This window comes from Oncorhynchus masou, chromosome 1 (assembly GCF_036934945.1).
Source record: "Oncorhynchus masou masou isolate Uvic2021 chromosome 1, UVic_Omas_1.1, whole genome shotgun sequence".
Taxonomy (NCBI): domain Eukaryota; kingdom Metazoa; phylum Chordata; class Actinopteri; order Salmoniformes; family Salmonidae; genus Oncorhynchus; species Oncorhynchus masou.
The window spans coordinates 23,707,015-23,734,942 of NC_088212.1; the positions used below are offsets into that span (position 1 = coordinate 23,707,015).

At 44.9% G+C, this 27,928-nt stretch overlaps 1 protein-coding gene across 1 annotated transcript in view; it reads right to left on the bottom strand.

The window, feature by feature from the left end:
* The window catches only part of LOC135539583 (nuclear receptor subfamily 6 group A member 1-A-like), a 118,313-nt gene that overhangs the window by 32,725 nt on the left and 57,660 nt on the right, over positions 1 to 27,928 (bottom strand). The window contains exon 3 of the mRNA XM_064965548.1: positions 15,333 to 15,356. Within this exon, the coding sequence (XP_064821620.1) occupies positions 15,333 to 15,356 (24 nt within the window). The remainder of the gene's footprint in view (positions 1 to 15,332; positions 15,357 to 27,928) is intronic.

Here is a 27,928-nt window from a genome sequence, read left to right on the forward strand (position 1 = left end):
TTATGGATAATCCTGAATGAATTGTGAGTAATGATGAGTGAGAAAGTTACAGAAGCACCAATATCATAGACATGCTAACCTCTCACCATTACAATAACATGGAAGGTTAGCATGTCTTGGGGGTATGATGTTGGTGCGTCTGTAGCTTTCTCACCCATCATTATTCACAATTCATTCAGGATTACGGATTATCCATAATCATGGCTGCATCCACATTAATATAGAAGTGTTTAGAAACATAGTCTATGCTTGGTCCTTTGTAGCTCATTTTTTAGAGCATGGTGCTTATAACACCAGCGTCATGGGTTCAATTCCCACAACCACCCATATGTCAAATGTATGCATGCATGACTGTAAATTGCTTGGGATAAAAGCGTCTGCTATATGTTATTATTATGAATACAAATAACCATATTTCTCCAAAAATATTACACGTTTTGGGGAATAGAAATTGGCAAAAGTCAAATCAAGGAGAAAAATTATTTGAAAATGAAACTTTATCGAAGAAGATGAATCCAAATAACCATAAGAAATATAGGAGATACATGTATCAATTTGGGGGTGATACCACAAAACAAAGATCAGGACTTAACAATAGTGATCATGTCAAGTTGTTTACAGAAATGGTAATTTAAAACAAAGAGTTTATTGTTAGTTTTTTTCCATTTCCCTAAACATTAGATTAACAAAGGGATGTATTTTGTTTATTATCCCCCCCCCCCTTTCCTCCATAAGCAGTGTCATAGAGCAGAATTAAGACGTTCATTGTGATGGTCAGTAAGGGTAGGGGTGTGACTCCCAAAGATTAGATTTACAATGAACCACAATATGTCCCCAGATGCTATAGCTTTTTGGGACACTGATGACATAGATCAATGAGCCTGATTTTGCCCTGCACTTCCTGAGGGAATTTCAAACGGAACTGAACTGGTCAGTGTCAACACTAGTAAACATTAAAAACACTGATACCTAAAACAGAGCATCTTTAGAATCCATTCATCATACATTTAACAAGAATTACACGAATATCTTCAATATATTCTGTTTCATCCCAAGCAAAATATCAAATCAATCATAGAACACATGACCTTTTACAGAACAGAACTTTGTGAATTTAAAAACGACTGCCAACAAAACTCTCTGTTTCGACAGTAAAGTCATAGACAACCATTTTGTGTCATACAAGTAATGGATGAAGATACACTACCCCTAACTTCCTAGCCAGTTGGGCCCTTACAGAACATACAGTAGGAGAAGGCTTGTCACGCACACGCACACACACACACACACACACACACACACACACACACACACACACACACACACACACACACACACACACACACACACACACACACACACACACACACACACACACACACACACACACACACACACACACACACACACATTCCACAGTGTCCAGCTGGCAGTAATTCAGGGGTGGTGAAATGCACACATTATTTATCAGTGTAATTCCAGCTAACGCAAGTTAAGTGGTAAAACACTGGCTTTAGGAACACTGCAATACTAAACAGTATTGAGTGAGAGACATTCATATCCTGTTGAAGAACTATGGAGAAAGTTCTGTAAAAACATAAATGGTGAGTGCAGGTGCCTATTAAAGCACCTGGGAAACAAAATCAGTTTTCAGGTGGCAACCCTAAACACAGTAAAAACAACAACAACATGATGTCATATTACGTAAGCAGAGGAGAAGAGGGAAGGGCCATTTAGCGCTGCAGGGAACCCAACACATGACGTCATATTACGTAAGCAGAGGAGAAGAGGGAAGGGCCATTTAGCGCTGCAGGGAACCCAACACATGATGTCTTATTACGTAAGCAGAGGAGGGGAGGGAGGGCCATTTAGCACTGCAGGGAACCCAACACATGACGTCATATTACGTAAGCAGAGGAGAAGAGGGAAGGGCCATTTAGCGCTGCAGGGAACCCAACACATGATGTCTTATTACGTAAGCAGAGGAGAAGAGGGAAGGGCCATTTAGCGCTGCAGGGAACCCAATACATGATGTCTTATTACGTAAGCAGTGGAGGAGAGGGAGGGCCATTTAGCACTGCAGGGAACCCAACACATGATGTCATATTACGTAAGCAGAGTAGAAGAGGGAAGGGCCATTTCGCGCTGCACGGAACCCAACACATGATGTCATATTACGTAAGCAGAGGAGAAGAGGGAGGGCCATTTAGCGCTGCAGGGAACCCATCGCATGATGTCACATTACCACAGCAGAGGAAGAGAGGGAGGGCCATTTAGCATGCAGGGAACACAACACATGATGTCATATTACGAAAGCAGAGGAGAAGAGGGAAGGGCAATTTAGCGCTGCACGGAACCCAACACATGATGTCATATTACAAAAGCAGAGGAGAAGAGGGAGGGCCATTTAGCGCTGCAGGGAACCCATCGCAAGATGTCATATTACGAAAGCAGAGGAAGAGAGGGAGGGCCATTAAGCGCAGCAGGGAACACAACACATGATGTTATATTATGCAAGCAGAGGAAGAGAGGGAGGGCCATTTAGCGCTACAGGGAACCCAACACATGTCATTTTACGTAAGCAGAGGAGAAGAAGGAAAGGGCCATTTAGCGCTGCAGGGAACCCACCGTGAGATGTCATATTACGTAAGCAGAGGAAGAGAGGGAGGGCCATTTAGCTCTGCAGGGAACCCAACACATGAAGATATATTACGTAAGCAGAGGAAGAGGGAAGGACCATTTCGCACTTCGGGGAACCCAACACACTATGTCATATTACGTAAGCAGAGGAGAAGAGGGAAGGGCCATTTAGCGCTTCAGGGAACCCAACACATGATGTTATATGCAGGGAACCCAACACATATGCAAGCAGAGGAGAAGAGGGAAGGGAGCGCTGGGCATGATGTCATTTAAGCGCTGCAGGGAACCCAACACATGATGTCATATTACGTAAGCAGAGGAGAAGAGGGAAGGGCCATTTAGCGCTGCAGGGAACCCAACACATGATGTCATATTACGTAAGCAGAGGAGGAGAGGGAGGGCCATTTAGCTCTGCAGGGAACCCAACACATGAAGATATATTACGTAAGCAGAGGAAGAGGGAAGGACCATTTCGCACTTCGGGGAACCCAACACATGATGTTATATTACGTAAGCAGAGGAGAAGAGGGAAGGGCCATTTAGCGCTTCAGGGAACCCAACACATGATGTTATATTATGCAAGCAGAGGAAGAGAGGGAGGGCCATTTAGCGCTGCAGGGAACCCAACACATGATGTCATATTACGTAAGCAGAGGAGAAGAGGGAAGGGCCATTTAGCGCTGCAGGGAACCCAATACATGATGTCTTATTACGTAAGCAGAGGAGGAGAGGGAGGGCCATTTAGCACTGCAGGGAACCCAACACATGATGTCATATTACGTAAGCAGAGGAGAAGAGGGAAGGGCCATTTCGCGCTGCACGGAACCCAACACATGATGTCATATTACAAAAGCAGAGGAGAAGAGGGAGGGCCATTTAGCGGAAGAGCAGAGGAAGCAGAGCAGAGGAAGAGAGGGAGGGCCATTTAGCGCTGCAGGGAACCCAACACATGAAGATATATTACGTAAGCAGAGGAAGAGGGAAAGACCATTTCGCACTTCGGGGAACCCAACACACTATGTCATATTACGTAAGCAGAGGAGAAGAGGGAAGGGCCATTTAGCGCTTCAGGGAACCCAACACATGATGTTATATTATGCAAGCAGAGGAAGAGAGGGAGGGCCATTTAGCGCTGCAGGGAACCCAACACATGATGTCATATTACGTAAGCAGAGGAGAAGAGGGAAGGGCCATTTAGCGCTGCAGGGAACCCAACACATGATGTCATATTATGTAAGCAGAGGAGAAGAGGGAAGGGCCATTTAGCGCTGCATGGAACCCAACACATGATGTCATATTACGTAAGCAGAGGAGAAGAGGGAAGGGCCATTTAGCGCTGCACGGAACCCAGTACATGATGTAATATTACGTATGCAGAGGAGAAGAGGGAAGGGACATTTAGCGCTTCAGGGAACCCAACACATGATGTTATATTACGAAAGCGGAGGAAGAGAGGGAGGGCCATTTAGCGCTGCAGGGAACCCAACACATGTCATTTTACGTAAGCAGAGGAGAAGAAGGAAAGGGCCATTAAGCGCTGCAGGGAACACACCGCATGATGTCATATTACGTAAGCAGAGGAAGAGAGGGAGGGCCAATTAGCTCTTCCCTCTTCTCCTCTGCATACGTAATATTACGAACCCATCACATGATGTCATATTACGAAAGCAGAGGAGAAGAGGGAAGGGCCATTTAGCGCTGCAGGGAACCCAACACATGATGTCATATTACGTAAGCAGAGGAGAAGAGGGAAGGGCCATTAAGCGCTGCACGAAACCCAACACATGATGTCATATTACGTAAACAGAGGAGAAGAGGGAAGGACCATTTAGCACTGCACGGAACCCAGTAGATGATGTAATATTACGTAAGCAGAAGAGAAGAGGGAAGGGACATTTAGCGCTTCAGGGAACCCAACACATGATGTTATATTATGCAAGCAGAGGAAGAGAGGGAGGGCCATTTAGCGCTGCAGGGAACCCATCACATGATGTCATATTACGTAAACAGAGGAGAAGAGGGAAGGACCATTTAGCACTGCACGGAACCCAGTAGATGATGTAATATTACGTAAGCAGAAGAGAAGAGGGAAGGGACATTTAGCGCTTCAGGGAACCCAACACATGATGTTATATTATGCAAGCAGAGGAAGAGAGGGAGGGCCATTTAGCGCTGCAGGGAACCCAACACATGAAGACATATTACGTAAGCAGAGGAGAAGAGGGAAGGGCCATTTAGCGCTGCAGAGAACTCATCACATGATGTCATATTACGAAAGCAGAGGAAGAGAGGGAGGGCCATTTAGCGCTACAGGGAACCCAACACATGTCATTTTACGTAAGCAGAGGAGAAGAAGGAAAGGGCCATTTAGCGCTGCAGGGAACCCACCGCATGATGTCATATTACGTAAGCAGAGGAAGAGAGGGAGGGCCATTTAGCTCTGCAGGGAACCCAACACATGAAGACATATTACGTAAGCAGAGGAAGAGGGAAGGACCATTTCGCACTAAGGGAACCCTACACACGATGTCATATTACGTAAGCAGAGGAGAAGAAGGAAGGGCCATTTAGCGCTTCAGGGAACCCATCACATGATGTTATATTACGTAAGCAGAGGAGAAGAGGGAAGGACCATTTAGCGCTTCAGGGAACCCATCACATGATGTTATATTACGTAAGCAGAGGAGAAGAGGGAAGGCCCATTATGCGCTGCACGGAACCCAACACATGATGTCATATTACGTAAGCAGAGGAGAAGAGGTAAGGGCCATTTAGCGCTGCACGGAACCCAACACATGATGTCATATTACGTAAACAGAGGAGAAGAGGGAAGGGACATTTAGCGCTTCAGGGAACCCAACACATGATGTTATATTATGCAAGCAGAGGAAGAGAGGGAGGGCCATTTAGCGCTGCAGGGAACTCATCACATGATGTCATATTACGAAAGCGGAGGAAGAGAGGGAGGGCCATTTAGCTCTGCAGGGAACCCAACACATGAAGACATATTACGTAAGCAGAGGAGAAGAGGGAAGGGCCATTTAGCGCTGCAGGGAACTCATCACATGATGTCATATTACGAAAGCAGAGGAAGAGAGGGAGGGCCATTTAGCGCTACAGGGAACCCAACACATGTCATTTTACGTAAGCAGAGGAGAAGAAGGAAAGGGCCATTTAGCGCTGCAGGGAACCCACCGCATGATGTCATATTACGTAAGCAGAGGAAGAGAGGGAGGGCCATTTAGCTCTGCAGGGAACCCAACACATGAAGACATATTACGTAAGCAGAGGAAGAGGGAAGGACCATTTCGCACTAAGGGAACCCTACACACGATGTCATATTACGTAAGCAGAGGAGAAGAAGGAAGGGCCATTTAGCGCTTCAGGGAACCCATCACATGATGTTATATTACGTAAGCAGAGGAGAAGAGGGAAGGACCATTTAGCGCTTCAGGGAACCCATCACATGATGTTATATTACGTAAGCAGAGGAGAAGAGGGAAGGCCCATTATGCGCTGCACGGAACCCAACACACGATGTCATATTACGTAAGCAGAGGAGAAGAGGGAAGGGCCATTTAGCGCTGCACGGAACCCAACACACAATGTCATATTACGTAAGCAGAGGAGAAGAGGTAAGGGCCATTTAGCGCTGCAGGGAACCCAACACATGATGTTATATTACGTAAGCAGAGGAGAAGAGGGAAGGACCATTAAGCGCTGCATGGAACCCAACACATGATGTCATATTACGTAAGCAGAGGAGAAGAGGGAAGGGCCATTTAGCGCTGCACGGAACCCAACACATGATGTCATATTACGTAAGCAGAGGAAGAGAGGGAGGGCCATTTAGCGCTGCAGGGAACCCATCACATGATGTCATATTACGAATGCAGAGGAAGAGAGGGAGGGCCATTTAGCTCTGCAGGGAACCCAACACATGAAGACATATTACGTAAGCAGAGGAGAAGAGGGAAGGGCCATTTAGCGCTGCAGGGAACTCATCACATGATGTCATTTTACGAAAGCAGAGGAAGAGAGGGAGGGCCATTTAGCTCTGCAAGGAACCCAACACATGAAGACATATTACGTCAGCAGAGGAAGAGAGGGTAGGGCCATTTAGCTCTGCAGGGAACCCAACACATGAAGACATATTACGTCAGCAGAGGAAGAGAGGGAGGGCCCTTTAGCGCTGTGGGGAAACCAACACGGGGGTTGGTCTTTACAGCCTCAACATGACCAGACTTCAGAGGATTCACCAGCAGAGGGAGACAACAAAAACTAGTGAGCCATCTCAGGTCCACTCCCTCACTCACTCAGTGGACCAAGAGATAGATAACTCCAACATGAACCAACTCGCTCTTATACAAACAAAGACATGAATAGGCACCACCATTATACAATCTTTTCCACCTATGATCACCTACAGCAGACAGGTATACCGTGCTAGAGACAGAAGCTATGATAACCTACAGCAGACAGGTATACCGTGCTAGAGACAGAACCTATGATAACCTACAGCAGACAGGTATACCGTGCTAGAGACAGAACCTATGATAACCTACAGCAGACAGGTATACCGTGCTAGAGACAGAACCTATGATAACCTACAGCAGACAGGTATATCGTGCTAGAGACAACACCTATGATAACCTACAGCAGACAGGTATACCGTGCTAGAGACAGAACCTATGATAACCTACAGCAGACAGGTATATCGTGCTAGAGACAGCACCTATGATAACCTACAGCAGACAGGTATACCGTGCTAGAGACAGCACCTATGATAACCTACAGCAGACAGGTATACCGTGCCAGAGACAGAACCTATGATAACCTACAGCAGACAGGTATACCGTGCTAGAGAGAGAGATGATGACAGGGAATGAGCCCAGCTCACAGACACAGTGTTTGAGGGTTTTAGTCTGGCTTTTACCATAAGCCTTGGATCCAACAACACACACTGCTTATTTCAGAGAGGAGCATTGCTGTCTCTATTATAGGGAATAGTATCACTAGTATAAAATAATATCACCTCACTAAATTTGTGGCTTTGGAGGTTTATGATTGGTAAAAATACATGGAAAGCTATTGTCTTCCCCATGATGTGATAAACCATTTTCTGATGGTTCAATTTCTATATGTTAAACCAGGCTGGACTAGTCTTGATCCTTACGTACATCACATTCAGTAGGGTTAGGCCTACAACACCATGTTCTATAAATAAAGCAAGGCCCCCCACTCAAACCACTAAAAAACAGAGACAGTCTCGACATCAAGCATTTGGGCTGTCTGGAGTTCAGGAGCAGAGAGGTTTGTGTGTTTTTAAGGATGAGACATCAAGACGTTGTTTTCTTCTCTCAGCCAACATGATAATGACAGGTTTCACAGACAGAAGAGTGCAGATCTCTGTCTGCTCCTCCTCCTCCAAAAGGAGTCTGCTGTGGACTGTGGTCCTGGAGCCTGCCAAATTACAGTGTGATCCTCCCTCGCTTCCCTGTCCCTCTCCTCTCTTTCTCTCTGTCTTGCTCGCTTTCCTGTCCTTCTTCTCTCTCTGTCAATCCTTCACTCACCTTCCATCATGTTTCTTTTCTCTCACTCGGTCTCTCCCTCACGTGCCATGTCTCTTTTCTCTGTCTCTATAATCCTCATTAGCATTAGGAAGCTGTTTTGCCCCTCTATTCTCAGTCTGCCTATCCCTCACCCATAGTTCTTTCCACTTTTTCTCCATCTTCAGTGTTCAGCCCTATGAGTATTCCCAGCATTCTATGAATGACCATGTTCACCTCAGTTAGAAATCTCCTAGACTGAACCCACCTGGGGACTTATCATAGGAATCCTCTTAGAGGCTCAATTCCAGAATGACCGGCTAGTATTCAATTTGGCCTCAGCTAAATCATACATACTAGCCACACTGGGTTGCTTGACTGTGATAAAATGTCAGAGTTGAAGTGTCTCAGAGCATTTCAAACGTGCCTGTTAAGACAGCATGCATTGGAGTTACATTCCAGTCTACTTTTCATGTGTCTTCATGATAACATCTATAGAGCCCATATGACATTCTTTGTGGTGGTGAACAGTGGTGGTTCCTACAGTATCTAGTTCATTCCTGCCCCTCCCCCTCTCGAGCTTATGCTCTCTCTTCCCCCATCTTTCTCATCCGTGCTTTCTCCATATCTAGCTCATTCCCTCTTTCCTTGTCTCCCTCGTCCAACACTTCCCCAATGCACTTTCCTCCCTTCCCCTTCTCCATCCATCCATACCTCCTCTCTCTCTTCTCACACCCCCTCTCCTCTCTCTCGTTCTCCTCTCGCTCTCCTCCTTTTCCATCCAGCCCTCCTCTTCTTGCTCCAGAACTGTCAGATGGCATTAATTCCTTTCACGCTCATCGCCTGTAAGAATAACAGCCGTGAACCTCGCCGAACAGCGCCATTCTCCTGCTCCAGTTAGCTTTACACTCAGACCAGCCTGCCTGCCTCGCAAACACCAACATTATTCATGTTGTGGCCCTTACTTACACAACATGCCTCACTAAAGGGCAAAGTTAAGCTGACGCGAATCTTAGTGGAAGAGGTCATGTTCTTGATGTTAAAAAAAATGAAATAAATGTATATTGTATAATCAGGCCCTGCACCTTCGTTATTAGCTTATGTCACCAACTGTAGCATTGACCTTCAACTAAAGTAAAGCAAATAATGTAAGAAAAAAGGAGCCATACAGATGTAAAATCTTAATTTGACAGTTGTTTTGTAAAACAATTCTGCAGCAGGAAGATTAGATAAATATATATATTTTTTAAATAGTTCATACTTTCTAACAATAAATACATTTTGATAGGCTACAGTAGTCTATAGTTAAGATTTACTTCTACGTCATAGTGGAGACCAAATCACGAGGCTCATTCAAATTTCCTGCAGCACAGGAAAATTCTCAGCGACAACAGTGATCAAATTAACAACATATACCTGTATATTTACTACTATGACAGAGATATGAAGCAAAATGTTGAAGTAGCTTTTGAAAGCTCCAAGCATAGCATTGTATGTATGTTCGTCCTATGAAGCCAACAGAGTGAACATATTAAAGGCTATAAAAGATACACTATACAGTGCATTCGGAAAGTATTCAGACCCCTTGACCTTTTCCCAATCGTTTTATGTTACAGCTTTATTCTAAAATGGATTTTTTTAAATGCAAAAAAACTCAGCAATCTACACACAAAAGCCCATAATGATAAAGCAAAAACAGGTTATTAGAAATTATTCCAAATGTATTACATATAAAAAACAGAAATACCTTATTTACATAAGTATTCAGACCATTTGCTATGAGAATCGAAATTGAGCTCAGGTGCATCCTGTTTTCATTGATCATCCTTGATATATTTCTACAACTTGATTGGAGTCTACCTGTGGTAAATTCAATTGATTGGACATGATTTGGAAAGACATTCACCTGTCTACAGTATATAATGTCCCACAGTTGACAGTTCATGTCAGATCAAAAACCAAGCAATGAGGTAGGAGGAATTGTCTGTAGAGCGCCGAGACAGGATTGTGTTGAGGCACAAATCTGGGGAAGGGTACCAAAAAATGACTGCTACACAGCCCCCAGCTGTGCCCTGGACACCATATGTGAATTGATCGCACCCCATCTATCTTCAGAGTTCATACTGTTAGGTGACCTAAGATAGATAGATGCACTCAATCTCACAAAAATTACCAAGAAACCTACCAGGTACAATCCTAAATCCGTAACAATGGGCACCCTCTTAGATGTCATCCTGTCCAACTTGCCCTCTAAATACACCTCTGCTGTCTTCAACCAGGATCTCAACGATCACTGCCTCATTGCCTGCGTGCGTAATGGGTCTGCGGTCAAACGACCACCCTCATCACTGTCAAATGCTCCCGAAAATACTTCAGCAAGCAGAACTTTCTAATCGACATGGCCCGGGAATCCTGGAAGGATATTGACCCCATTCCATCAGTAGATTCTGCCTGGCTGCTCTTCAAAAGTGCTTTCCTCTCCATCTAAAATAAGCATGCCCCATTCAAAAAATGTAGAACTAAGAACAGCCTTTGGTTACACCAGACTTGACTACCCTTGACCAGCACAAAAACATCCTGTGGCGTTCTGCATTGGCATTGAATAGCCCCTGCGATACGCAACTTTTTAGGGAAGTCAGGAACCAATATACTCAGTCAGTTAGGAAAGCTAAGGCTAGCTTTTTCAAACAGAAATTTGCTTCCTGTAGCACCAATTCAAAAATGTTTTGGGAAACTGTAAAGTCCAGGGAGAATAAGATAACCTCCTCCAAGATGCCCACTACACTGAGGCTAGGAAACACTGTCACCACCGAGAAATCTGCGAAAATAAGCATTTTTCTAGGGCTGGCCATGCTTTCCACCTGCCTAACCCTACCCCGGCCAGCATCACAGCCCCCCCTGCAGCAATCCCCCTCTTCAAATGGGGAGACACTCTAGACCCAAACTGTTATAGACCTATATCATCCTGCCCTGCCTTTCAAAAATCTTTCGAAAGCCAAGTTAATCTTGATTACTACCCATCCCGGATCCGGGATCGTGAATACAGCCTCAGGCTCATTAGCATAACGCAACATTAACGATTTCTGAAAATCGCAAATTAAATGAACACTTTTCTCTGTATATATCAATGATGTCGCTCTTGCTGCTGGTGATTCTCTGATCCACCTCTACGCAGACGACACCATTCTGTATACATCTGGCCCTTCTTTGGACATTGTGCTAACAAACCTCCAAACGAGCTTCAACGCCATACAACACTCCTTCCGTGGCCTCCAACTGCTTTTAAATGCTAGTAAAACTAAGTGCATGCTCTTCAACCGATTGTTGCCCGCACCCTCCCGCCCGACTAGCATCACTACTCTGGACGGTTCTGACCTAGAATATGTGGACAACTACAAATACCTAGGTGTCTGGTTAGACTGTAAACTCTCCTTCCAGACTCACATTAAGCATCTCCAATCCAAAATTAAATCTAGAATCGGCTTCCTATGTCACAACAAAGCCTCCTTCACTCATGCTGCCAAACATACCCTCGTAAAACTGACTATCCTGCCTCCTACACTCTACTCAGCAAACTGGATGTAGTCTATCACAGTGCCATTCATTTTGTTACCAAAGCCCCATATACTGCCCACCACTGCGACCTGTATGCTCTCTTTGGCTGGCCCTCGCTTCATATTCGTCGCCAACCCCACTGGCTCCAGGTCATCTATAAGTCTTTGCTAGGTAAAGCCCGCCATATCTCAGCTCACTGGTTACCATAGCAACACGCACCCATAGCACGCGCTCCAGCAGGTATATTGCACTGGTCATCCCCAAAGCCAACACTTCCTTTGGCTGCCTTTACTTCCAGTTCTCTGCTGCCAATGACTGCAATGAATTGCAAAATCTCCCTCTCTAACTTTAAACATCAGCTGTCAGAGCAGCTTACCGATCACTGTACCTGTACACAGCCAATCTGTAAATAGCACACAGAACTACCTCATCCCCATATTATCTCTAATTGCACATCATCATTTGCACATCTATCACTTCAATATTAATGCTAGATTGTAATTATTTTGCCTATATGGCCTAATTATTGCCTACCTCCATACTCTTCTACATTTGCACACACTGTACATAGATTTTTCTATTTATCTTTTCTATTGTGTTATTGACTCTACGTGTGTTAATTTGTAACTCTGTGTTGTTGTTTTTGTTGCACTGCTTTGCTTTATTTTTTTGCCAGGTTGCAGTTGTAAATGAGAACTTGTTCTCAACTTGCCTACATGGTTAAATAAAGGTCAATTAAAAATAAAATAAAACATTGAAGGCCCCCAAGAACAGAGTGGCCTCCGTCATTGTTAAATGGAAGAAGTTTGGAACCACCAAGCCTCTTCCTAACTGGCCGCCCGGCCAAACAGAGCAATCGGGGGAGAAGGGCCCAAGAACCTGATGGTCACTCTGAACGAGCTCCAGAGTCCCTCTGTGGGGATGGGAGAATCTTCCAGAAGGAGAACCCTCTCTGCAGTACTCCACCAATCAGGCCTATATGGTAGAGTGGCCAGATGGAAGCCACTCCTCAGTAAAAGGCACATGACAGCCCTCTTGGAGTTTGCCAAAAGGCACCTAAAGACTCTCAAACCATGAGAAACAAGATTCTCTAGTCAGATGAAACCAAGATTGAACTCTTTGGCCTGAATGCCAAGCGTCACATCTGGAGGAAACCTGTGACCATCCCTACGGTAAAGCATGGTGGTGGCAGCATCATGCTGTGGGGATGTTTTTCAGTGGCATGGATTGGGATACTAGTCAGGATCGAGGCAAAGATGAACGGAGCAAAGTTCAAAAAGATCCTTGGTGAAAACCTGCTCCAGAGCGCTCAGGACCTCCATCTTCCAACAGGACAATGGCCCTTAGCACACACAAGGCAGCGAAGGAGTGGCTTCGGGACAACTCTCTGAATGTCCATGAGTGGCCCAACCAGAGCCTGGACATGAACCCGATCTTACATTTCTGAAGAGACCTGAAAATAGCTCTGCAGCAAAGCTCCCAATCCAACATGACAGATCTTGAGAGGATCTGCAGAGAAGAATGGGAGATACTCCCCAAAAACAGATGTGCCAAGCTTGTAGAGTCATACCCAAGAAGACTCAAGGCTGTTATCGCTGCCAAAGGTGCTTCAACAAAGTACCGAGTAAAGGGTCTGAACACTTATGTAAATGTAATATTTCAGTTTTTTTGTTTTTTTGCTATGTCATTACAGGATATTGAATGTGGATCGATGAGGAAAAAAACTATTGAATCAATTTTAGAATAAGGCTGTGACCTAACAAAGTGTGGAAAAACTGAGAGTCTGCATACTTTCCGAAGGCAAGTGAATGTGAATGTGCAAGTAGAGATAATGAGGTGCAAAGGAGGAAAGAAATAAATAACAATCTGGGAATGAGGTAGTTGGGTGGGCTATTTACTGATGGGCTATGTACAGGTGCAATGATCGTAAGCTGCTCTGACAGCTGATGCTTAAATGAAATACAAAGTATTTACCACTTTGACATTTTAGACTTGATTTACCTTTACAGAAAATGTATCAAACCCCTACAAAATACCAGTTAATTATTATAATAATAAAAATGTCCTGTTGGTGTAGGATTATTTTCCTTCTGTAGCAAACTGGCTCAAATTAAGATCCTACATCTGTATAGCAGGATTCTGATTACGTTGCAGTCAGTGTTGTAGTACTCGAGACCTGTCACGGTCTCGGACAACATATTGAGTGTCTCGGTCTTGTCTCGGTGTCAGATACATTTGTACTCGGTCTTGACTCGGTCTCAGAAGGTGAGGACTCGTAAAAAAAAACTGCATGAGAGCCTATGTACATTATTGAAGGAATCCTGCATGTCTGCGACTCGTGTGACGACAGTTTCGTACTATAGGGAGGATGCAAACCAATGGCAGTGTAATTACACATTTGACAAGCAATTCCAAACAAATAAGCAAAACTCTGAGTGGAGAATAGTTTCTCATCACTCAGTCCTTCCTTCCCAAACCTGGCGTAGAGGGCTTAGACTAATCACAGCAGATTAGTTGGAGCTCTGATGGATGCTGAGCTGGCCTGTTAATCATCCCTGTGATGATAACCATAAATCATCTAAAAATGATTCTAATATTATTAGCAATATATTTTTACAATCACAGTTAGATGGAATGATCACAGTAGGTCAATATCATCCAGAATAACAGTTTTGCGTAGTTGACATCTCTTCGCCTTTGTTCCATCAATGTCGCAGTAATTCTGCAGTGTTAATACAGTATATATAAGCTCTGCATACTAAGTGAGCGAGGGGTAGGCGGTTACATGAGCGATTTAGCGTTGCTGTGATCTCCAGAGAGTCCTGTGATTTAGATGTAAAATGACAGAGCTGCTGCCTCTCGTTGGGCTACAGTTGGGGAGCTAATGACATACTGTGCCAGGCTAGCGTGACTATAAGCCCAGCCGGGGCAGACGGGAAGTGGCAAGAACATAATTCTGTCATTACATCCTGGCTGGCTGGGTGAGACCTCTAATCAGGTGGGCAGGGATTCAGGATTCATTCAAGCCAGGCTGGTCTGACTGGTTTCAGTCCCTCCAAACCCCTCTCCTCGGTGGTGGAACACCCGATAGTGCATCCCTGACTGGGCCTGGAGGCGGACGCTAAGTGGCTGACGTGGATGATGTCCCAGTCACATTGCTGTGTTCAGCACCTGGAAGGGAGGAATGTAAAAAGCCTCCATGCCTGGTTGGTGGTAGGCTATCCAAGAGTCTGTATCACTGTGGTAATCACACAGCCACATCTTTACAATCACATACCTACCTGTTTAAGTGAACTGACTGTTACACAATGACCCGAGAGATAACAACATCTGGACTGGGCTGAGCTTACCTGTTGTTTGCTCTGAATCACTGAGACAAACTGTGCTGGGGTTTACTTTACCAGATGGGAGCTTTATGTGATGAGGTGCCGAAGATGAATCCTGGCAGTTTCTAACATGGTATTATCATTCTCATATACTTCAAGTGTGTTCAGTGACTGAACATGGTTAGAATTGAGGTTCAGGATGATTGATTGTTCAAACATCAAGTGCAAATAGATTCAATTAAAAGGTGTTTGTGGTACTTACCAAGATTACTGCCATTCATTTCATCTGTAAAACAGACAGAGAAACACAACATATTAATATACAATAACTAGTACCAATGTAAAGAATCACTAGGCCTATTTCATAGTTTCATTAAAATCAATAGTCTCTCTTACGAAGACCCACATACATTTTCATTCATTCTCCTGACCCCCCCAGTCCCAGCTGATTGGCCATGTTGTGTCTAGCTGTCACATATGGTGTGCTGTACACCCTCTTGGCCAGACAGGCTGGGGCCTGTATGCACACATTCACAACACATAGGTATGCTATGTCCTGGAGCAGTCAGGAATCGAAAGCACAAATGAGTACTACGTGTTCTCACTCTTTATACTTTACGACGAAGACGTATTGAAAACCTAGGCTCTACACAGTCCACGCAACGGATCCGACGGAGGTAGTTTTACGTACTTTTGTGCGGCTGGAGTTTTGAAACGCGACGCAAACAGAGCTCCGTAGCTCCGTTGGCGTAGACTGTGAAATCACTGTGGAGAGCCCTTTACACAGGCCTGCTGTCCTGCCCTTCCTCCTCCATCAGCAGTCCAGAGAAATTCTACTGACATCTTCACATTGACCACTGAAGACAGGTCAGTCTTACAAGGCAAAAATGGTGACATCACCCACCAGAACACAGCACAATAAAATAGGCCACAGCTGTTTAGTTCTTTAGGCTACAAATTAAACTCAATATGTCACAGAGCATCAAATCAGACAGAGAGGCCTATGGAAATGAGCGCTGACTGATCTCCATCGGACTGCACTGACCCTCCTCTTCTTTATGCTTGTTTGGTTTGTTCTGTTTTTGTCAGAGGGACAAAGATTTTTTGCTAATTTGCATGAAAAATAAGGGATTATGGAAGTATTTCTACAGCTGCACAATTGAGAGCATCCTGACTGGCTGCATCACCTCTTGGTACGACAACAGCTTGGCATCCGACAGTAAGGCGCTACAGAGGGAAGTGTGTACAGCCCAGTAGATCACTGGGGCCAAGCTCCCTGTCATCCAGGACCTCTATACCAGACGGTGTCAGAGGAAGACCCTAAAAATCGTCAAAGATTCTAGCCACCCGTCATAAACTTTTCTCTCTGCTACCACAGGGCAAGCGGTACCGGAGCACCAAGTCTGGGGCCAAAAGGCTCCTGAACAGCTTCTACCCGTAAGCCATAATACTGCTGAACAGTTAATCAAATGGCTACCCAGACTATTTAAAATGACCCCCTTTTTTTGCACTGATTCTCCTGCACTGGCTCTATGCACACTCACTGGCTATATGCACACTCACTGGCTCTATGCACACTAACTGGCTCTATGCACACTCACTGGCTATATGCACACTCACTGGCTCTATGCACAAAAATCTTTGTCCCTCTGACAAAAACAGAACACACTAACTGGCTCTATGCACACTCACTGGCTCTATGCACACTAACTGGCTCTATGCACACTCACTGGCTATATGCACACTAACTGGCTCTTTGCACACTCACTGGCTCTATGCACACTCACTGGCTCTATGCACACTAACTAGCTCTATGCATACTCACTGGCTCTATGCACACTAACTGGCTCTATGCACACTCACTGGCTCACACATGGAGAGACACACTTTCACACTCTTTCACACTCTTTCACATACGCTGCTGCTACTCTGTTAATGAACGATCCTGATTGCCTAGTCACTTTTACCCCTAACTACAGTTGAAGTCGGAAGTTTACATTCACCTTAGCCAAATACATTTAAACTCAGTTTTTCACAATTCCTGACATTTAATCCTAGCAAACATTCCCCATCTTTGGTCAGTTAGGATCAGCACTTTATTTTAAGAATGTAAAATGTCAGAATAATAGTAGAGAGAATGATTGATTTCAGCTTTAATTTCTTTCATTACATTCCCAGCCTGTCAGAAATGTACATACACTCAATTAGTATTTTGTAGCATTGCCTTTAAATTGTTTAACTTGGGTCAAACATTTCAGGTAGCCTTCCACAAGCTTCCCACAATAAGTTGGGTGAATTCTGGACCATTCCTCCAGACAGAGCTGGTGTAATTGAGTCAGGTTTGTAGGCCTCCTTGCTGGCACACGATTTTTCAGTTCTGCCCACAACATTTCTATAGGATTGAGGTCAGGGCTTTGTGATGGCCACTCCAATACCTTGACTTTGTTGTCCTTAAGCCATTTTGCCTCAACTATGGAAGTATGCTTGGGGTCATTGTCCATTTGGAAGACCCATTTGCAACCAAGCATTAATTTCCTGACTGATGTCTTGAGATGTTGCTTCAATATATCCACAGAATTTTCCTCTCTCATGACGCCATCTATTTTGTGAAGTGCACCAGTCCCTCATGCAGCAAAACACCCCCACAACTTGATGCTGCCAGTCCTGTGCTTCATGGTTGGGATGGTGTTCCTCGGCTTGCAAGCCTCCCCCTTTTTCCTCCAAATATAATGAGGGTCATTATGGCCAAACATATCTATTTTTGTTTCATCAGACCAGAGAACATTTCTCCAAAAAGTATGGTCTTTGTAGCCATGTGCAGTTGTAAACCGTAGTCTGACCTTTTTATGGCGGTTTTGGAGCAGTGGCTTCTTCCTTGCTGAGCGGCCTTTCAGGTTATGTCGATATAGGACTCGTTTTACTGTGGATATAGATACTTTCGTACCTGTTTCCTCCAGCATCTTCACAAGGTCATTTGCTGTTGTTCTGGGATTGATTTGCACTTTTTGCACCAAAGTACGTTCATCTCTAGGAGACAGAACGCGTCTCCTTCCTGAGTGGTATGATGGCTCCGTGGTCCCATGGTGTTTATACTTGCGTAATATTGTTTGTACAGATGAACGTAATTCAAAATGAATTTAATGAATTTAAATTAAACATATAGGAGGACCTGTTTCTTTAACCACTCAACACAGAATAGCCGCGTGTGCCAGCCACTCCCTCGAAAATTGTTTGGAGAAAATATTTTATTTTATTTAGCTATGTTCAATTGTATTCTTCATACTATAAAATAAAAAATAAAAAACAATGCCACGTAATTCTAAACAAATCTTGTCTGCTAAATAAACAAGTGTAGCCCACAGCCTAACATATGGACATAAGGACAATTCAGAGAATTATATTCTGTACTTCTGAAATAGACAGCATTTTATTCGTATCATGTTTCTTTAGACCTGCCTAAAATAAATAATTAAATTATTGTGATAGTGTAGGTTACATTACATGGATATATTAGACTAAAATGTAGATGTTCCAAAGGTCTACATTAGTGGCTTGCTGCTAGGAGATGCTAAACATGTTTATATAACGACACAGGATGAGACCCAGATGAAGACACAGGAGGTAGATAGTTTGAGTCTCTGACATTTATTAATAGACAAGGGGCTGGCAAGAGACAGGTCGAGGACAGGCAGAAGTTCATAAACAGGGTCAGAGTCAGATAGGTACAGGACGGCAGGCAGGCTCGAGGTCAGGGCAGGCAGCAATGTTCAGAACTGGGAGGACTAGAAAACAGGGACTAGAAAAATAGGAGTATGGAAAAACGCGCTGGTAGGTTTGACGAGACAAGATGAACTAGCAACAGACAAACAGAAAACACTGGTATAAATACACAGGGATAATGGGGACAAATGGGAGACAGCTGATGGGGGGTGGAGACAAGCACAAGACAGGTGAAACAGATCAGGGTGTGACTGCCCCCTCCCCCCTCTAGGGACGCATACCTGGTTGACCGGGGTGCCGACAGTGAAAGTCAGCAATGAGGGCCGGGTCCAGGATGTCCTTAGCGAGGACCCTGCACCTCTCCTCCAGGTCATAACCCTCCCAGTCAAACAGGTACTGGAAACCCCTGCCCCGAGGTTGAACACTCAGGAGGCATCTCACCGTGTCAGGATCCATCTGAACGTTCCCTGCAGCGATGACGTATCCCAGAAGAAAGAGTGGAGCAATAGAATTCACACTTCTCCATTTTCACAAACAACTGATTCTCCAGGAGGCGCTGGAGGACTTGTTGGACATGTAGGACATGCTCTTGAGCAGAACGGGAGAAAATAAGGATGTTGTTGAGGTAGACAAACACAAACCGATTCCATTGTTGACCAGGGCCTGGAATATTGTGGGAGTCCAAACAGCATAACCAGGTACTCGTAGTGTCCATTAACCGTTTCCACCCATCTCCTACCCATATCAAAACTAGGTGGTAGGCGTTCTGAAGGTCCAACTTAGAAAAGATAGTTGCCCTCTGGAGAGGCTTGAAAGCCGAAGAGAAGAGTGGTAGAGTGTCAACGGTTCTTTTCACTAATGTCATTGAGGCCCCGGTAGTCAATACATCGATGCAGGGTCTTGTCCTTTTCCATTAAGAAGAAACCTGCGCCGGCAGGGGAGGCAGAAGGACGAACGCACCCAGCAGCCAGAAAGTCCTCAATGTACTCCTCCATGGCCTTGGTCCCAGGGCCAGGCAGGGAATATAGCTACCCATGAGGCGGTGTGGTGCCCGGAAGGAGGTCAATAGCATAATCGTAGGGACAATGTGGAGGAAGGGAGGTGGCGCAATCCCTGCTGAAAATCTCCAGGAGGTCCTGGTACTCCGTGGGAACAGCTGAGAAATCCAATGCTTTTCTAAAGACCGCAGGAGGACGTCCTTGGGCAGGCTGCGCCGCCTTAAAACTTCTTGTGACTCTCAAACCCGGGTCTGGGAGCGTAATCATCGCCTGACAATAATTAGCATAATGCAACGGACATAAATCTTCCTAGGAGATCTTCCTATTCATGAAAATCACAAGTGAAATATATTGGAACACAGCTTAGCCATTTGTTAATCACCCTGTCATCTCAGAGTTTGAAAATATGCTTTACAGCCAAAGCTAGACAAGCATTTGTGTAAGTTTATCATAGACTAGCATAGTATTATGCCTTGCTAGCAGCAGGCAACCTTGTCACGAAAATCAGAAAAGCAATCCAATTAAATCGTTTACCTTTGATGAACTTCGGATGTTTTCACTCACAAGACTCCCAGGTAGATAGCCAAAGTTAATTTTTTCCCAAAAGATTACTTTTGTAGGCGAAATAGCTCCATTTGTTATTCACGTTTGGCTGAGAAATCACACGGAAATTGCAGTTTAAAAAAAAATCCAAATTAGCTCCATAATATCGACAGAAACAAGACAAACATTGTTTATAATCAATCCTCAAGGTGTTTTTCTAATATCTATTCGATAATATATCCGTCGGGACAATTAGTTTTTCAGTAGGATCGATTGGAGTAATGGCTGCCTCTGTATTTTACGCGAGAGTCACCCTGGGAGCCATCATGTGACCACATACGCAATGTAGCCGCCTACGGCTATTCTTCAACATAAATGTGTAAAACTATGTCACAATGCTGTAAACACATTGAAAGCGTAAGCTCGTTGATTGGACAATCACAGCTCAATAGGGACTCATTGGAACGCAGCGCTTTCAAAATATGGGGCACTTCCGGATTGGATTTCAGTTCTGTTATAATCACAGACAATATCTTTACAGTTTTGGAAACGTTAGAGTGTTTTCTATCCAAAGCTGTCAATTATATGCATATTCTAGCATCATGTCCTGACAAAATATCCCGTCTAAAACGGGAACATTTTATTTTCTTCAAAAATGAAAATACTACCCCCTAGTACCAACAGGTTTTAATTAATTAAGGCAATGTGTGTGGCATAACGGGCTCAAACTCAGGATAGAACCAGTGGCCCAGTCAATCAGGGGGTTGCGCCTCTGAAGCTATGAAAATCCCAAAACAACAGGAACATGGGGAGATGCAAAAGGTAGAAACTGTATGGACTCACTGATTACCTGACACTCGCAGGTTAATGGGAACCGTACTGTGAGTGACCCTGACAATGGAGTGTCTGTCCAGTGCCCTGGCATCCATGGGAACGGAGAGGAGTTATGTGGAGATACACAGCTCGGATACTAGAGTAGCATCCATGAAGCTCTCGTCAGCCCAAGAGTCAATGATTACCCGGAGAGATTTAGACCGGTCACCCCACAGCAGGATAACATGGAAAGGGGTATGAGTAATATGAGTAGAAACCCTCCCAGTATGGCCCTCCAGCGTACTCGTACCTACTGATGAGCCTGGTCTTTTACTGGACAGGTGGATATGTAATGCCCTGTAGCACCACAATACAGGCAACTATAGGAGCTCAGCCTGCCTAATCATTCCTTAGGCCACAATCTAGCCCTGCCCAGTTGCATAGGCTCTGGAGGCAACGAGTCGCCCATCCCCGATGATTCCTGAGGGGGCTCGGATGACTTCGGAACCTCTCGGGAATGCAGGAACCGGGAACTTCCGGGGTTCTTTGGAGGCGAGAAAGCAGCCGTGAACGAGCAAGTGTGGCTGAGAACGGAACTCCTCTCACTCCTACGTTCCCGTAGGCACCCATCGATCCTTATGGTTAAGGCTATGAGGGAGTCAAGGTCCAAGGGTAACTCCCGAGCTGCGAGCTCGTCTTTAATCTCCTCAGGGACTCCAGGTTCCAGGCAATCTCAGCGGCCAACGTGTGAAAGTCTATCGCGTAGTCTGCCACACTACAGGAGTCTTGACGTAGTAAAAGTAGCTTTCAAGACCCCTCTGTCCCGGAGAATCAAACACTTTCCTCACCACTGACACGAAATCCTTCAGACGAAGGCAAATGGCAGATTGTTGCTCCCAAACGGCCGTAGCCCAGGTGAGCACCCTTGCAGACATCAGCATTATGAGATATGCTATCTTCAAAACGAAGAGGGCTGCAGCTCAAAAATGAGGGAGCACTAGGAGTGAAACACCCGGCAGGTTCCAGGATCCCCAGCATAGGGCTCCAGAGGTGGTAAGCGGGGTTCTCGGGAATCCGGTGTAGGCTGGACAAGATCACCACTGGTAGGGTGATTACTGAGAGCCCTGAAGGTTTCCGTTCTGACATTTTGCCTGATAGATAGTCCCCGGAATTGCTCTAGTAATAATTTAAAAACCTGGTCATGGCGTTCTGCCAAAGTATGGAGTCCTTCCATAAGGTTCTAAAGTAGCTCCTTGTGTCTTACAATGGTGGCTCCTTGCAGGCAGACAGCGTTGCAGAGCTGGTCCAAGTCTGCTGGTTCAGTCATGGTCAGTTCGTACTACAACGACGCTGGATGAGACCCAGTTGCAGTCACAGGAGGCAGATGGTTTGAGTCTCTGATATTTATTAATAGACAAGGGGCATGCAAGAGGCAGGTCGAGGACAGGCAGAAGTTCGTAAACAGGGTCAGGCAGGCAAGAGGTCAGGGCAGGCAGAATGGTATGGCAGGCGTGCTCAGGGCACTTATCCGTTATTTTACCAGGTAAGTTGACTGAGAACACGTTCTCATTTGCAGCAACACCCTGGGGAATATTTACAGGGCAGACGAGGGGGATGAATGAACCAATTGTAAACGGGGGATTATTAGGTGACCATGATGGTTTGAGGGCCAGATTGGGAATTTAGCCAGGACACTGGGGTTAACACCCCTACTCTTACGATAAGTGTCATGGGATCTTTAATGACCTCAGAGAGTCAGGAGACCGATTTAACATCGCATCCGAAAGACTACAGAGGGCAGTGTCCCCAATCACTGCCCTGGGACATTTTGTTAGACCAGAGGAAAGAGTGCCTCCTACTGGCCCTCCAACACCACTTCCAGCAGCATCTGGTCTCCCATCCAGGAACTGACCAGGACCAACCCTGCTTAGCTTCAGAAGCAAGCAAGCAGTTGTATGCAGGGTGTTATGCTGCTGACAATGGTCAGAATCGGGAGGACTAGAAAACAGGAACTACAAAAACAGGAGTATGGAAAAACACTCTGGTAGGCTTGACGAGACAAGACGATATATATGTATAAATGTATAAATACACAGGGGATAATAGGGACAAATGGGAGAAACCTGGTGGGGGGTGGAGACGAGCACAAGGCAAGCAAAGATTAGGTGGAGACAAGCACAGATCAGGGTGTGACAGTTGATGTTAATTAACAGTCAATTATTGTGAGACCAGCAGTTATTTGCTTGACAAAATTGAATCACCATAGCCCTAGGCCAGAGTAAGGCAGGAACAGGGCCAGAGTATTTTGATTTTTGATTTTAAGACAGATTCATTTTTTAGATTTTAAGGCAGGTATGGGGCCAAAGTAAGGCAGCTGTACATTTTAGATTTTAAGGCAGGTATGGTGCCAGAGTAAGGTAGCTATTGGTACCAGAGTAAGGCAGGGGCTGGGTGAGGGATTGAGTGAGTACATGTTCTTGGGCAGGCCGAGCGTGTTCAGACACCTCTGTGAGGTCTGCAGTGTTTGGTCTGGCGCTGCTCTGATGCACATATGCATCACCCTGCAACAGGATCTGAGGGCTAAATGCCAGGCCAGGCCTGTCACTCCTCGGCCTGTTCCTCGGGAACATCCTGTCACGGTGCTCCCCTCGGGCCCTGGGGACGTTAAGTCACCCTGACCCCTCTCGAAGTGTCCTGGAGGGTGGGGGGGAGGTCCTCTCCCTGTGCCCCGGTTCACCCCACTTTGAGTGAACCCACCAGGCCAGGACTCATGGAGCAACTCTATCCTGACACCCAACCCCAGCCACTCATAAGAAGCCAAGAGCACAAAGTGAAGTTCAAAGAGGACACACACCAACACAGCAGATCAAATGGTTGCACCACCACGACATCCAGCCCCACAATTTGAGTACGGCCTCGTTTTTAACCTCGTCAGTCCCAAGGACCCCATCAAAAATCTGTGTTTTTTTCACTACTTTCATTTATCTGCACCACAATTAAATGTTTTACCATTTTCTTTCCAGGACATCCAGAGCTAAACTAAAACACAAAGCAATTTGACATAAACAGAGGTATTCATGAGTATTATTGACAAATGTCAATACAAGAATAGGGTCCGCCAAGCAAAATGCATTTAGAAGAAGGCTGCAAGTACAGAAATTGTTTGCTCAGTGGAAAATGAATATCCAACTAGTCAGTGACAACTGAGTGGAGTTTGTGACAGCAACTATGTGAGCTTATTACAGTATTATAGACACTCTGTCCAGGGATTTCCTATGATCTTCTATGTAGAAGATCCCCTTACCTTCTAACGACTGTTGAGTGGTTTGTCAGTGTCATATAACAAAACAGATTACATGTGAGTGTACGTGAGTCTCCGCGTTTCATAGTGGGGTCATAATAGCTAGTAGCTTTGGACATTACAGACGTTTTTGTGAGAATAAACGTTTTTGGGATGCGTCCTTGTCACAAACACTGCTCTAGCTCAGACCCTGTTAATCACACAGGCTAATGGTTGGTATCAGCGGATGCAGAAGAAATAGACGAACTAGAGTCTGTAGCTCAAACACACAATGTTTAAGAGGGCACTAAAGTATAGTGACGTGATTGTGGGAATCAACACTCTGAAGGTCCGTCACTGCCCTAACATCAACATCCCCGAGACAAGTCTTCTCCTTCAATTCTCATTCCAAGAGAGGGCTAGTGACTATTACTAAATTGACTGAAACAGTTACCAAATAAGTGAGAGATAAGACAAAGTAGTTAGATATTGGGAAAATAGTGGAACTATTCAATCCAACACTGAAAACACCAACAATTATTTCACCACTGTGGCGAAATAGTACATTGCTGATTACTGTGTGAGAGAGAAGAGTGTAAAAGGGATTTATGAAAAAGTACAGATTATGGACTGTGACTTTTCTATGTTATATTTGGACATGGATTCCTATAACTCTGTGCTCATTGTTATGTTGGTCTCTTCAGATTTACAATGACACACAAATGAATGACACTTCCTGGAAATGAGGGAAAGTTTTCATCGAAAAGAGGTGGAGAGGTTCATATTATTTCTCACATGAAGGTTTTTAATGCCACTGCAATGATAAGAGATGCCCCTTATCAGAGACCCTCAAACACTTGATGGAATTTGAATGGAAAATGTACTTCAAAGGCCAGAAGCATCTAATCTCCTCCACTCTCTTGCGACTCTGCACATTCCCTAGGATAATAAGATTCTGCCTTTCTGACATTCTTAGGGATCTCAACCAAGGATGAGAATTTCATCTCTCTCTCTCTCTCTCTCTCTCTCTCTCTCTCTCTCTCTCTCTCTCTCTCTCATTAGGTTGTTGTACTGCATTGTGAGGGAATTTCTGCAACAGCCCTACTGCATATCTGTGGAACCCATCCCACTCTTATGTAAAAGCCCTATTACTGACATCCCAGTGACCTATTTTACCTGTGGCCCAGAAAGAGCAAGGATGACACTCTGAGATCTGCTGTGGTCACAAAATCCTGCTGGGACCATCCATTCAGATGGCCAATGAATACACAGAGGACCAGTCCACTATCTGAATCAACAGAGATGTACTGCACCTTTCCCTGAGACACACAACTCAATGTGACGCAACACTAACCCATATCCTCATAGCCACACCCACTCACAAAGGCTTTGATGCATTAACCTGTTGAGTGTAGGGGGCAGTATTTTGATGTTTGGATGAAAAATGTACCCAAATTAAACTGCCTATTTCTCAGGCCCAGAAGCTAGAATATGCATGTAATTGTCAGATTAGGATAGAAAACACTCTAAAGTTTCCAAAATGTCAAAATATTGTTTGTGAGTATTACAGAACTGATATTGCAGGCGAAAACATGAGGAAAATCCAACTAGGAAGTGCCTCTTATTTTGAAAGCTCCCTGTTCCATTGCATGCCTTCCCTCTATTTAAAGGGATATCAACCAGATTCCTTTCCCTATGGCTTCCACATGGTGTGAACAGTCTTTAGACATAGTTTCAGCCTTTTATTCTGAAAAATTTGCGAGACCGATCACATCGCGTCAGTGGATGGCTGGGTGCCAGCAGAGTTTTTGCATTGAAAAGGCTACCGCCCAGTTGAAATATTGTTGATCATTTAGTGTAAAAACAACCTGATGATTGATTATTAAAAATGTTTCACATGTTTCTACGAACTTTACGGATACTATTTGGAATTTTCGTCTGCCCCGTCATGACCACTCGAGCCTGTGGATTACTGAACATAATGCGCCAAACAAATAGAGGTATTTTGGATATAAAAATAATCTTTATGGAACAAAAAGTACATTTATTGTGTAACTGGGAGTCTCGTGAGTGCAAACATCCGAAGATCATCAAAGGTAAGCGATTCATTTTATTGCTTTTCTGACTTTCGTGAGCAATCTACTTTGCTGCTAGCTATTTGTAATGTTTTGTCTGCTGAGAGAGATGTCCTTACCTAAACGCTTGGTTTGCTTTAGCTGTAAAGCTTTTTTGAAATCTGACATGCCAGGTGGATTAACAACAAGCTAAACTGTGTTTTGCTATAAAATTAAATATTTTTAGGAATATAATTTGAATTTGTCGCTCTGCAATTCAGCGGATGTTGACGAAAACGATCCTGCTAACGGGATGGATGCCAAGAAGTTAAAGAGAACTGAGCATCGCCATAAAACATGAGACTGTGTGTGTGTGTGTGTGTGTGTGTGTGTGTGTGTGTGTGTGTGTGTGTGTGTGTGTGTGTGTGTGTGTGTGTGTGTGTGTGTGTGTGTGTGTGTGTGTGTGTGTGTGTGTGTGTGTGTGTGTGTGTGTGTGTGTTTGCGTGCACGTGTGCATACTATAGGTTCCATGTGAGCTGTAGGATGGCGTGGGGCAGTAAGCAGCTCGGGCCAAGCAGACAGAGAGCCCCTCCAGGTTAAGGTCTGTGTTTAGTCTGACAAAGGGCAGGTTGAGGACAGGCCTGTCATCAGAGGCAGAGCTGCAGGACCTGCTCCCCCTCCCCCTCCTCCCCATTGGCCCCCACACCTCAACTCTGTACCAGAGGTTATCTGAACATGTGAAGGTCATATGTAACGGATGTGAAATGGCTAGCTAGTTAGCGGTGCGCGCTAGTGGCGTTTCAATCGGTGACGTCACTTGCTCTGGGACATTGAAGTACTGGTTCGCCTTGCTCTGCAATGGCTGCGGCTTTTGTGGAGTGATGGGTAATGATGCCATTACCATATCCATGAATCCTTTAGCTTACCTACCTACACATATACATATTCCACTTCAAATGACATGAAATACTGTACAATCCCTACTGTCAGGTATTCTATCCAATCTTCTCTTATGCGCACATTCTCATTTAGACATCTCTACTTTAATATCACTTTCATCTAATTTGGCGTGGATTCGTGCAGACAGTATTTTCTCAAACCAAAACAAAAAGCTTGTGTCCCAGTGTGGCGCAGTGCGTGGAGCAGAGTGATGTTATCGAGGTCACTCTGATCTAATCAGGTGTGAATGAAAGCTCTTGGCAGCGCCCCCAGGCCCAGCCTGTCGTCATCACTGGGAAGGAAGAGGGGGAGAGAGAGGAGAGATGGGGAAAGAGAGGAGAGATGGGGAAAGAGGGGAGAGAGGAGAGAGGGGGAGAGAGGAGAGAGAAGAGAAAGGGGGAAAGAGAGGAGAGGGGGAGAGAGAGGAGAGAGGTAGAGAGAGGGGGTGGAGTGTGGGGCTGCATCACAGGGAGATATATAGATGTCAGGCTCTGTGGGACACTGGGGGCTT